This window comes from Atractosteus spatula, chromosome 4 (assembly GCF_055471065.1).
Source record: "Atractosteus spatula isolate fAtrSpa1 chromosome 4, fAtrSpa1.hap1, whole genome shotgun sequence".
Taxonomy (NCBI): Eukaryota; Metazoa; Chordata; class Actinopteri; order Semionotiformes; family Lepisosteidae; genus Atractosteus; species Atractosteus spatula.
This window is the reverse complement of record NC_142709.1, coordinates 53870268-53882854: the sequence shown is the minus strand read 5'-3', so window position 1 is coordinate 53882854 and position 12587 is coordinate 53870268. Positions and strand designations below refer to the sequence as shown.

The window sequence follows — 12587 nt, the reverse complement described above, 5'->3', positions numbered from 1 at the left end:
TCTTGGTTTCCAGTTGAATTGAGTGGAACATCTCACATCGGCTCTCGCATCTGATGTCAAACCCGTATGCAAGCCTACTAATTAATCCTGTACTCTAATTACAGTAATTAACAATCTGGTCTTACTCAGGCTCTCCGTCTGTGAACATGAAGACAATGAGAAGGGCAGCAGATGAAAATGCTGACTTTTTTGTGACTATTGGAAGTTATTGTCACTAGTATGTTCCAATCACCTGAAATCGTGAATTGTGCCTGCCTGGATTAAATTAGAGAATGCATGAATCATGCCTACCAAATCTACTCAAATAGTTGAAACCTAAAATCTTGGTATATAATACTCTCCTTAATAATAATACTTGAAATAATACTCTCCTGGTGTGTGAGTTTCGTGAGGGTATCACAGGGACATGAGACGAGGCTCTTTTATTTTCCAAAGATGCTCTACACCGTAATTATCAGGGCCAGTCTGGGGATGAATGTGATTAAGATTCCTGCCTTGCCTGTTTCCAGTTGGCAAGAGTATTTACGGAGAAAGAGCCCAGCCATAACTTTGTAGTTTCTACGATTCCAACTTGTCAAACCAGTTTTTCCTCATAGTTTGTGAACCGACTGCTTAGTAAAAGCCTGTAAAGGACTTAAGGGGAAGAAACAAGAAATTTCTGAATGATATCCTGACAATGCTTTTCTGCTGTTCCTGGTATGTAGATGGCATGAATGCCGGCCATCTCCTTTTTGTTTGGTTTGTAGTTTCATGGGGATTTAGCACGGGCTTGGAACAAAGATATGCCTGTTTTCCAAAGATGCAATACAGTATAATTACCGGAGGTGTTTTGGGGTGAATGAACAATCACTCCTTGCAGTATATTTCCAGAGTGTTTTCAGGTGAAAAAAAGCAAAATAGAATCTGGGGAAGTCTTAAGTAATCCTTAACCTGTTTAACCTCACTGTTCTTAAATGAGTAATTCTAAAAACACCTTTTGTATTTGACTGAGTATGTAAGTGTCAACTAGATTTCTTTCCAGATACACTCATCCCTGGTTATACGAGCACAATTGGTTCCAAAATGTCTCCTTAAAGGTGAAAAAACTTTAAAATGTGACACTATGCATGCAAGTCTCTGATTCATTCCAAGTGCTTGTAACTGAACATAAATCAGTTCACTTTAGGCACTTTTCTAAATTGAATTGAAATTCTGTATTTGAATAGCTTGGCACCTTAAATTGCTAGTATATGTTACAATAAGTAGACTTAACCAGCACTTTTCATGTGTGCTGTAATGTTTAAAATGTATTATGAATCTGTAATGTAAGGAAATAAAATTTGCATGATCTCTATAGTACACATAAACAATGTGAACTTATCGAAAATGTCTTACCAAGCAAAAATGATCAATTAATAAATCTTGTGCAGTTATGGAATCCATAATGATAAAAGTAAAGACAGAGCGTTAAGCTGTTTGGTGATACTGTGCATTTATAGCATGCATAATCAAAATGAAACACTTCACAATTATACAATCAAAATCCTATTCAACTCTGTAACTAGTAAAATAGCCTTACTGTTTCTGATAAGATAGTTAAGACAACAACAGCCGAGGGTAGAGAATGATGATGGAAGAGGGAGCCATTCTCTTGGAGCTCATATTAGCGAGGGAAGATCACTAGTGTAACAAAAGAGGTATGTATATGTATTGCTTGTTTTAGTGAGTTCTTGTACTGTAAGTGAAGTGCTTGTTTAATGAGGGATGAGTGTACTGTACATTATACATTTAAGAAAAGCTGTCTATTCACATGTAACCATACGTATCCAGCCTCCAGATGTTTTTGTTTTTTATTGTGACATATGTTGTAAAGGAAGCCTCAGCAGGTTTCTGAGTACCTACTGTAAATGAGTGCTTCTCTTCTTTCTGGATTTCAGATATACCTGAAGATGTTTTAAAGTTTATACAGAAAAGCCGCAGGCTAATTGTGATTCTAAGTCCAGATTATATGACAGAAAAGAGCATCAGCCTCCTTGAGTGCAGATTAGGACTGCTCTGCCAGCACACAGCCGACACCAAGATAATCGCCATTCGCTACAAGCCTGTTAGCTTCCCCTCCAGCGAAATCCTTCAGCTGAAACAGACGACGGTCATCAAGTGGAAAGGGGAGAAGTCCAGCCATCCTCGCTCCCGGTTCTGGACCCGCCTCCGCTTGGCGCTGCCGTTGAGAACGCTGGCCCTGGGAGTCCGCCTTATTGACAGCACCTCCTCCCATTCGGACCTGAACATGGGCGCCTTTCCAGTCAAGAAGGGGCCCTCTGAGCCCAGAAAAACAAGGCCTGCCTCAAAGCCTGCGGCGGGCCTCAGGACAGGGGAGAGGCCGAGGAAGAGAAATGGTCCTTGTATGACCTGCAGGGCTTGTGTGAGGTTCTCGGAGCGTAAGGACCCAGTTAATTTCTTGAGCCAAGGGATGCCACAGCCTGTGTGGCAGACAAGGCTCTGTAAATCCGTAACCTATGGCACAGAGGTGAGCTGGACCCACACAAGGCCTAAACCATCCTTTGAGCACAACAGACAACCAGTCCACTCTCAGACTGACCAGTGCTGCTGTGACATGACCAACAATAACAACTTGTGTGCTCTCTAGAATGATGTTCTTCCCGCATGAGAGGGGTGTGTTGCTAGGCCTTGATAAATCAATTCAAATGTGAGGTCTAGTCCTTAAGACACATAGTCCTCCATAGCACATCATTTTTTCCATACATTGGAGATATAAAACAAATTCTGTCATTATCCTCAGGATTTGTGCATGACTAAAGCGCTTGCCTTTTTTTTAACAGATTTTATTTTAATATATTTATATTTGAGGGGAATGGGGTTTGAGCATTTCTAGGTACTGTATGTTTGGTCTGCACAGCATGTCTTTGGTATGTAGGAGGAAACCAGAGTACCTGGAGGTACCCACACTGGGCTTGCGGAGAACATGCAGACTTCACATAGAAGGAGCTCCAGGCCTGTACCTTAAGTTTTGAATACAAGTGACTTATTTGCCTGCTGCAGTTCAGGTGCTTGATTGCATGAATTTTTACTTGCTCGATTGTTCCGATTTAACCTTTACCCATGTCTTCAGATATTTAAAGTGATTTATATGCGTAAGAGATTAGTTTCTGTCTCAATACAATTTTTCACTTTGTTTTAGAATTGCAGAATATTAAAATCTCACTAGATGTCACTCTTTCCTCTGAAATGCAGTGAAGAGGTTATTGGTATGCAATGGAAAGTACAGTATTGTGTCAGCATTTCCAATTACACGACTAAGGCAAAATGTACAATAAAAGAAAGCTAATGTTTCTTATTTTTCAATACATTTATTCACCTCAAAATTGCATTTATATTAACTGAAAGACAGAAACATGGCTGTAACACTGACCCAACACACAGGAAAGTTTGTTTCTGTTTGTATAAATCTAGAAGAAAAAACCTCAAGAGAGAAACTATTTTTAAATGGACACAATTGTTGTGGGAAATGCTTCATTAGAAGAGCCTCAATATACGTACATAATACATAATCATACATTAATACAATAATTGAGCCTCAGTATAAATACAGCAACGTGTGTTGTGTCTGTCCTGCAAAACAGATGCTCTGCAAAGGTTTTCCAGCTCTTACATAATATACACAGGCTCAGAAGGAAGTTTCTTTTCCACTTTGAATGTTTGTCCTGTTTATGATGTGTTTGCAAGTGTTTGTCCTTGTCCTTCCACATGTGATAAAAGTTGGTTTCACACTTTGAGTGTTGGACATCATTAGATGTGATTACTTCTACTCTTAGTACCTTGTTGAAGGTAATTAGTTGCTGCAGCTGTTAAAGCAAGTCGTCTTTATTCTGTCTTGACTCTGTCTTTATTCTGTCTTTTATAGAAAATGTTAAATTAACAGATCCCAGCAATTACTCTGATACCTTATATATACCTTATATATACAAGAAATATTTTCAGACCTTCAGTCCCTCATCAGTACTGTATATTAGAAATATGATGTTTTTTTATCATTTGAATAGAACCACTGCATATTATTCTGATATTACAGGCAGCAAAAGCACAGGACTTTAAAATATGATACTGCCAGTCATAGCACCACACCAACAATAATTACATAATACATCTAGGGCAACTTTAAACCAAATCCACTCAATGGATAATTGTGTGCTATTAGGTTTTACTGGAATCAATGCCAATAATACTAGAAATAGTACTTCCTTTGTAAAATATTAAACTTTCAGGTAGTACGCTGCTCAGCATACCTCTTTATACTATACACTGTATTCATAACAAATACAGTTTATTGAATCAAGTCAATTAGATGTAGCAAGTGCAAGTAATTAGTTTCTTGGTTTTGGTTACAGTTCTGAGAGATACAATGAAGCTCTGGGTCTTTCTGTGAGCCAGCTGGAATGCAGCATCACGCCACGGGCGAAGTTATCACATAGTTTACTTTATTGTGGTTAATAATGAATCATTTCAATGTACACTTGACCTTTTTCTTCAGTGTTTACATAACATCGGCTATTTTGACCTGCATACCTTAACTAAAAGTATTTCATTTTTAAAATGACCTTTTGAACTGCAAAAGAATGTCAAATGGGTGGATATTGCTGTTCAGTGGACAAGCAGCCTGATTAGCCTAGGAAACTAATATGGGCTCTAAGGCAGAAAACATGCAATATACAGTACAATTACACACGGAGTGCTTAAAATGTGCTCTATGCATGTTGAATATAATTTTATTAATTTAGAATGTCATTGTTTAAAACTTTCAAACCACTTAACGTAATTTACCACTAAGTAACCACTAGGATAATTATAATGTCTACTAAATTTATAATAAACTTCAGCCTTTGTTAACCCTCTAGAGGGTTTCGGTTGCCTCCACAAACTTCTGTTTGCTCCTACAAAATTTTGAGGCATATCCTGTCTTCTTCTTAGGGGTTGTTATGAAAATGCAGAATCCTTTCCTTCGCATTTTTTGTTGGTAGCTTTTTCAATGAAATTGTGAACATTGATGATCAGTACTTGATTTTCCTGTTCCAGTACTATTCTGCTGTACTGTAAGACTGATGACGTGATAGGCTGAAGCTAAACCAACACACCACAAATCAGCCAGATCTCATGGGAATGGAATAAACTTCATTTTGACATCACTTAATATTCGTTGATGGGAAGATGTCTTCTTTACATTGTGTCTTTTGAAATGAGCCCTACATGGTGTCCTGTTGAGAAGATGACACTATCACGGATGTCGGAAAGGCAAGCTGTGGAATGACAAGGAGACCAGTAGAGACCCTATGCGAAGTGGTAAAAGGGGCAACACGGGGGTTAGCCCAGGCTCGGGGTTAGACGATGTCGGTAAAGAAACCTATGCCCTCAGGCCATGGACAGGAGCGACCTGGTGCTAGGCGGGTCTCAGGACATCCGTACCGTCAAAGCTGAGCAAGGAGCAGAGCAGACACAGGAAGTAAACAGGCTACACAACAAGACCCACCAGAAAGACATGAATAATCACAGGGAACTAGGAACAGGAGAGAAGTAGAGCACCCTCTAGGTGTACAGGGCGTGACAGACACAGAGACAGTAAGCTCTTTCGTCAGCCCTAACATTTAGCATAATCAAAGAGCCATTCGTTCATTTTCTGCCTGTTTCTTCTTCTCTTCTTCATCTTTTTCCTTTTTTATCTGTATCTCTTTCTCTCTTTCATTCTTTACTTCTGGTTTCTCTTTCTTACTGGATAGAAAACAAGCTGGCTTTTAGCCCAGGATACTTTGTAACAAAAATCTGTCATTACGATCTTCCAGCTCACTTGCCAATGTTTCCCGAGGAAATGTCTTACTTTGCTCTATGACTAACAGCACTGAGCTTTAACTGTTTCTTATATGACATTTTGACAGTTCTGCCAAAGGCAGACTTCAAAAGTTTTAACAGCACATGTTCACTTTGCTTTTCATCACATTTCACTCTTCGGAGGAATCCTACCTGCCTTAAAAAGGCGTTGTATAACAGAAATGTATGCAGTCTGTGAGATTTTGTCTGCTGGGCCTAGATGAACTCTAAACCATTTCCCCATCCTAAAGTAAATACATTTTGTAGATAATAAGATTTTTTTCTAACGGCAGCTGCATTTTACAGCTAGTTTTACATTTTATTGTGTGTATCTAAGATATCTGTTTCTTCCAGCTTAAAGTTATGGTGGGGTTTTGATGGCTCTTAGGAATTAGCGCACAAAACATGTATGATTGTCAAGGCTGCCTAGTTGAATGCAAAGAAACTTTACTTTAAGATGATTATAGTGACACTGTCACTGAATCTGTTGCAATGGATTAAAAGGTAGCTAGCTGTGGACTGACCTTTCTTTATAGGACGGGTGTAGAATTTCAACTTGTCAGACAAGCTTCTGAATTTCAAACAATTAGCATTCATTCTTCAAGTGTTGAGGCACCTGGACTCCACTTTGTGCACATGGTGGATAGGAAAGAAACAGATGGTAGCCACAGGCAGAAGCTATGCACATTTCTAAACAAACACAAATCCATCCACATCCTTATTAATAAGTAGTATGGAATTTCAATTTATTCTTATTCTTCAGAAGAGATTGGGCAGGACTATAGGACTACATACAATAATGAAAGATTTAGATAATGTTATTATTTCTTAAGAAAACTTTTCCAAGCTATTCCAAGCTATTTGTGACAAACTGCAATCTGTATCATCTGTTTAAGTTCATGCTTTATGTTCTTTTCTGGAAATAAGTTTTAATGGAACAATGTGCATGTATCTCTGATTCCATCAAGGATTAACGAGGCAACTTAAAAAACAAAAGTGTGGTCTGGACAGTCCCAAGTCGACTAGTAAAGGTATTCGTTCCAATTGCATCTTCTATTCCTTTACCAGCTCATACTGGGCTTTGCAGTTTGCCAGCTGTGCATAGGGTCACCCAACTGGACAAGTCTCACTGGGTTAGGTGACTTGACATGGCCAGGATACTTTTGCCAGACTGGCTGGATGCAGGTGAACTTGAGACACTGTTGTCTGTGAGAATTGCATCTCTCCTCCGTCATTGCAAACTCTGCTGTGATCACTGTGGGTCTCTCACTGGGGGAAAAAAAGCAGCTTCAGAGTACAGTGTGTGCCCCATACTGGTAAGTTGTTTAAAAAAGCATATAGCTGAAAATAAAGTTCAATTTTTTATAAACCATCAAGTGCTCACAGAAATAATATGAAAAAGACAAATAGATGGATAAATATATAATTTTGGAAAACCAGGAGGCTGTGGTATTACATTAGATATTTTATAAAAATATTTTATACATGTGTATGAAGTTTACAATAGTGTAAAGCAACTGACAAAAACTATATTTTCATGCATTTTCTGTCGGTCTAAGATTTTCCCCTAAATTATTTCATAGTGTTCCATCTTTCAGCCTCTTATTTTAGATGAGTCCAGAATAACATACATCACGACTTATGACAGCTATACTGTATTGTCATTCTCAGAATTTTGTCTTCAGAGAAACCACCTAAAGAAATTTTCAAGACTGAATGAAATATGAATATCTTTCCTACTGTTAGGAAACCAAGATATAGAAAGCAGAGGTGATTACTTTACAACTATAGAAGGCTATGAGACATATTTCTCTTTATTACATTTATTTTCTTTGATCAAACACTTTCTTCTTGATTTTATAGACCTCATGACTAAGCTGTCATTCCCTAAGTTAATCAAGTCACACCAAATAATCTCTACACATTTCATTCCTTTATCACATTGATTAGGATCCAACTGAACTACTGAAATTCAATAAAACATATCTTATGAATGCTTAATTCAACTTTGATTGTACTGTATTTCCTGGTCTGGCAGTACAACAGATGTGCAAAACCCAATGAACAGACTAAAAAATATACCTTGGCATTAGGTAGCAGGCATTTCTAAAATTAATATATACTGTACAGTATGTTTCTGCAGTGATATACTGAAACATTTGATTGGTATGTTCTTTCTTTCCATAACTGTCAATAACAGGTGCTTAGCCAAATTGTGTTTTTGGCTCTGTCCCATTTTTCATACACAGGCAACAACATTTTACAGTCAATTATTTTGCATTACATGCAGCAGTACAAGAACAATGCAACGACATCCCCAAAAATAAATGTAAGAGGAAAAATGCAGTTTGCTTCAGGGTAGGTACATCCACCCACATAATAATACAATTCAAAAGAGATGAGTTGCCATCAACTTTGTTCATTTTATTATGTTGTGTCAAAATGTCAAAACAGTAGAAAAGTGGCTTGAGTACTTCATTTTCCTTGAAGTGCATTAAAGTAATTAGGAGGAGACAATGAATGATATGGAAAGACAGTAAACTGTAGAGGCATTTTGCCGCTAGGCACTGAAAAACAAAACTCCAGACTGTGATTTGCTGCTTTTTAAATGTTCTACATTTTCCTATTTTTTCATTTCATGTGTCTTGGTAGATAGGTAATGGAAATTATATAGCTATCTCTTAAATCAAACATGCATAGACTTTTTTTTTCAGACAAAGTACCCACTATTCAATGGCCTGTTTCAAGATTGACAGCTTGGTTCTTTTTAATTGTAATATATTCAGTTAATACATGATTTGGAGTCATTTTTGTTCCTTTGTTAATGACGACACAAAAGCTTTGAAAGTTGATGAATGTACCCTTACATTACCCTACTAATGTCTTCTTTACATAACCTGATCATGTGCCAAAAACAATTGTCAGAACTTTTCATATGTTAATTCAAAATAATTTGATTTGCTTTAAAAGAAGATTTGATCTTAAATGTGTACATCTAATAATTAATTATTCTTCAGCAGGCAAATTAAGGTTATGTAATAAAACAATGTTCTAAAGTATAGATCAAAGCAATCTTTATCGTGCAAATTTTGATATTCAATGTAAATAGTGAAATGGCAATTTGTACAGTTTGAGAGAAAGTGTTAATACTCCATATTCACTTACACCTGCTTGATCACTAACAACCACAAACCTGTCAGACAGCAGATTAACATACTTAATGTGCGGTTTATTAAATTGATATAACAGCTAAACAACAATAAGGTCTAATATGATAAGCAATCAGGAGACAATAGCGAAACATGAAGTACTATCCTTAAAGTGGTTTGTGCCTTTATAATATTTTTCTTCCCCTACTTCAAAATTAGTAGTACTTAATACTATTAGGGCTGTGTTACTGTATTTTTACTTAGACATTCTCCTCCTTAACCTACCATAAGAAAAAAAAACCTTAAACGTTTTTAACACTGTCTTTCACTCTTTAGTTTCTGCATTTTAGCATGTTTGGAAATTGTATTTTTCCTTTTTGATCAACTTGCCATTCATTTACTGATGTTTTAACTGAGGTACTCAATTTAATCAACTAGGAAATTCACTGAGCTGCATATTTGTTTTGTTTTTTTTTCTTAAGGAATGAGAGTCCTTGTTTTTTTATTTAAATTATGATGCTGATTTCTTTCATGCCTTGACCGGCATTTTGAATACCTTTAATGGTGTTTAACACACCGAGCAGCAATTACTGAATCTGAAGGGAGGTGACAGTGATTCTTAAATCTCAAAACGAAACTGTGAACCATATTGCTTTGCTATTCAGTTTTGGAGATCTCTTCCACAGGCCACATGGTGATGGAGGTGGTCACCACTGTTGCCACAAGGCTTTTGTGCCCTTGGCTCAGTTCTGGATTGGGTTGCCTTCTGCGTAAAGCTTAGACATTGTCTCCATGTTAGCATGTGTTTTCATTGGGCACTCCTGTATACTCCCACCTTCCAAAGACCTGCTGGCTGTTTTGCAGTCCTACGTTAAGAATATAGAAAAGAAAAGGCCATTACTGCCCATTTAGCTTGTTTGGTAGTTAATAGTTAATTGATCCAAGGAACTTATCCATCTGTTTATTAAAATAAACCAGGGTACTGGTACAAAATGTTTGGTATTTGTTCAAGACCTCCATAAAGCAGTAGGTTACAAGCTAGACAAATGGCAAAAACAACGGGAGATCAAACTCATTATAAGTTAACTTGATTTCATGTCTTGACTCTTAAGAGTAAATTCCCGATTCTGCAGGAATTGTTGGATGTGTGGAATACGCTGGATTAATTCTGGGCATGTATTTAGGACTGATTTAGGACATTAACATTGTTTTGATGTGATACAGGAACCTAAGAACTAAAGAAAAGTTAAAAAACAAGAGCAGGCCATTCGGTATATCTTGTTAGTTTGGTTGCTTGTCGCGTAAGGATAAAAGAATGTCATCCAGCCTCAAGCCATTACTTGGAAGTCTCCCAAGAAATCAGTTTCAACAGCAGAGGCAGAAGCTTGTTTCAGACACAAACAATCATTATTATAAAGAAAAACTTCCTGCTCTGAGTCTTCCATGAGACCCTCTTCCTTCTACTAAAATACCTTTGAGGAATGTATCAAGCCTATTTACAGTTGCCTATGCAGAAAACTAAAAAGATTCACTTCCATTAATATGTCAGTCCATGACATATGATTTAAATGTTCTTTGTGTTTGTCAACATGTACCAAATATAACTCATCTCAAGAGTGATTTGCATTTTTTTTGCTAATATTATTGGAATGATTAATGTAATGATACAAAGCATGAACAAATATCCAGCAATTTGACTAAGCTATTTTCTACATAATTTTAATTAGCTTAAAAGTGCTTTTCCAAGAGGACCTACCTTTACAAATATTTGGTTTAAATCTACTTACTTGAAGATAACAAAACACAAATTCAGTAGTTTGGTTAAATTCTAAAAGTACAAAACAAGATGACAAATACAAAGGGATAGTGAGCTTAATACGGCTCACTACTACTTAATACTCACTTGGCTAAGTAAATGACAGTGCTGATCTTTGGCCAGCTCCGTCGGAACCCCCTTCACTTGTAAGGAATGAACCCGGGAGGCAGCTGTAAAGGTGAAATTGGGGTGAAGGGAGGGGGGCTAGTGAAAATGCAAAGAGAGCTGGGGGTAGCCAGGGAGTATTTATATATAGGAGAGTGGAAGTGCAAAATTGAACTTTGACCTCCTCCCAAATGTCTTTCCAATGTACTACCATGAGGTGCCAGAACGCAATGTGAGTGAGAACAACCTAAAGCCTTAAATCATTCTGAAGGGTATGAAATGTTCAACAGACAAGTGTCTACATCGCAGAAGCTGTGCGTATTTTAATCTCGCAGGCTGAGTACAGCTGGCTTGGAGCCAGATCTAATGAATATAAAATTTGTAACCAACATTTTTCACTTTCCACTGCCAAGTTCTCCTCTGACAATTTTTCCTCAGCAGGAGGCAAAACACTGTTCCTAAATAAAATAGAGAAAAATGTTGAAAAACTGCCCCCTTAACATTTTTCTCATTATTGGCAGGCTTACATCCTTCAAGAAATATAATACTCTCTCGCTACTTTAATACTAAATTAATGGAACAAGCAATGAACAAAAGTCTTTACGGATTTCATCATAGTAAACTTTATATTCGCTACCCTTTGACAGGTGATGACATGCATTGTTGTTCTATGTTGTTAGTCAAATGACTATCAGGTAAGAAAGATTGTTGTTGTCTGGGAATAATAACTTACTAAGGTGTCACATAGAGCCTACAAATAACTACTTCTTAAAACTGGTTTAATCCCAAAGATTCCTAAAGTGCTTCACATAAGGGAAAGGATCCATTTCATTTACCCCTGGAGTGCTCTCATATTTGTGGCACTCAAAAGCCATTATACAGTACATCAGAAGCCCCACTACACAGCTGATCAGAAAGAGCAGTGAGAAAATACTTCACTATATACAGTAAATTGAGGAGAAAATTTGGCAAGACCCACCCTACAATCCATCCACATGACAAAACCCAAATAGGTATTTAGCTATGACAACAGGTTTAACAATTCTACCCTCACAAATAATACTTTAATGTGCAGATGGTCAGGACATTACTTTATCATCTCACCCAAAGTGTGGCACCTCTTACAGCACAGTGGTGCCAATCACCACACTGGAGCAGTACTATGGAACTTCTTGTCCAGATGAAAAGTATCCCCTAAATAACAACCAGGTTCTGATGTGCTATCTGCATGGAATTTCTGTTCTACCTGCGTTCGCGTAGGTTTCCTCTAAATGCTCCAGTTTCCTTCCATCGTTAAAAGACATGGCTTCAGGGAAAATTGGCCCTGGTGTGAGTGTAATCCCTCAGGACCCTGAATTGGATGAAGCTGTTAGAAAATGGATGAATGAATTGTCGAAAAGAAAGTGTTGCATGCTTCTCTCAAAACAGAGGCTTATAAAAGTATGTAAGTTGTTTTTTCTGTGTCACAAACACTATCTAGCTCTAGCAATACTCAACTAATTGCAAGAAGGCCCGAAGTGGCTCCATTTTAGGGTTAAGTTTTCACGAAAAGTTTCAATGCCCATTGTTCTCCTGCTTCTGTTTTATTACTGACCTGAACTCATTTTATTTCTGAATAAACTCCCCACATTCTTCACTGGAAAAATATTTGAGTGAAAGAA

At 37.4% G+C, this 12587-nt stretch overlaps 1 protein-coding gene across 1 annotated transcript; it reads left to right on the top strand.

Annotated features, from left to right (window-relative positions):
• Positions 1 to 713: 713 nt before the first annotated feature.
• On the top strand, positions 714 to 2626 carry LOC148836570 (uncharacterized). The gene is made up of 2 exons (XM_088914192.1): positions 714 to 738; positions 1917 to 2626. Exons 1-2 carry the CDS (start codon positions 714 to 716, stop codon positions 2624 to 2626), a joined length of 735 nt encoding a protein of 244 aa, XP_088770318.1.
• The last annotated feature ends 9961 nt before the right edge of the window (positions 2627 to 12587 follow it).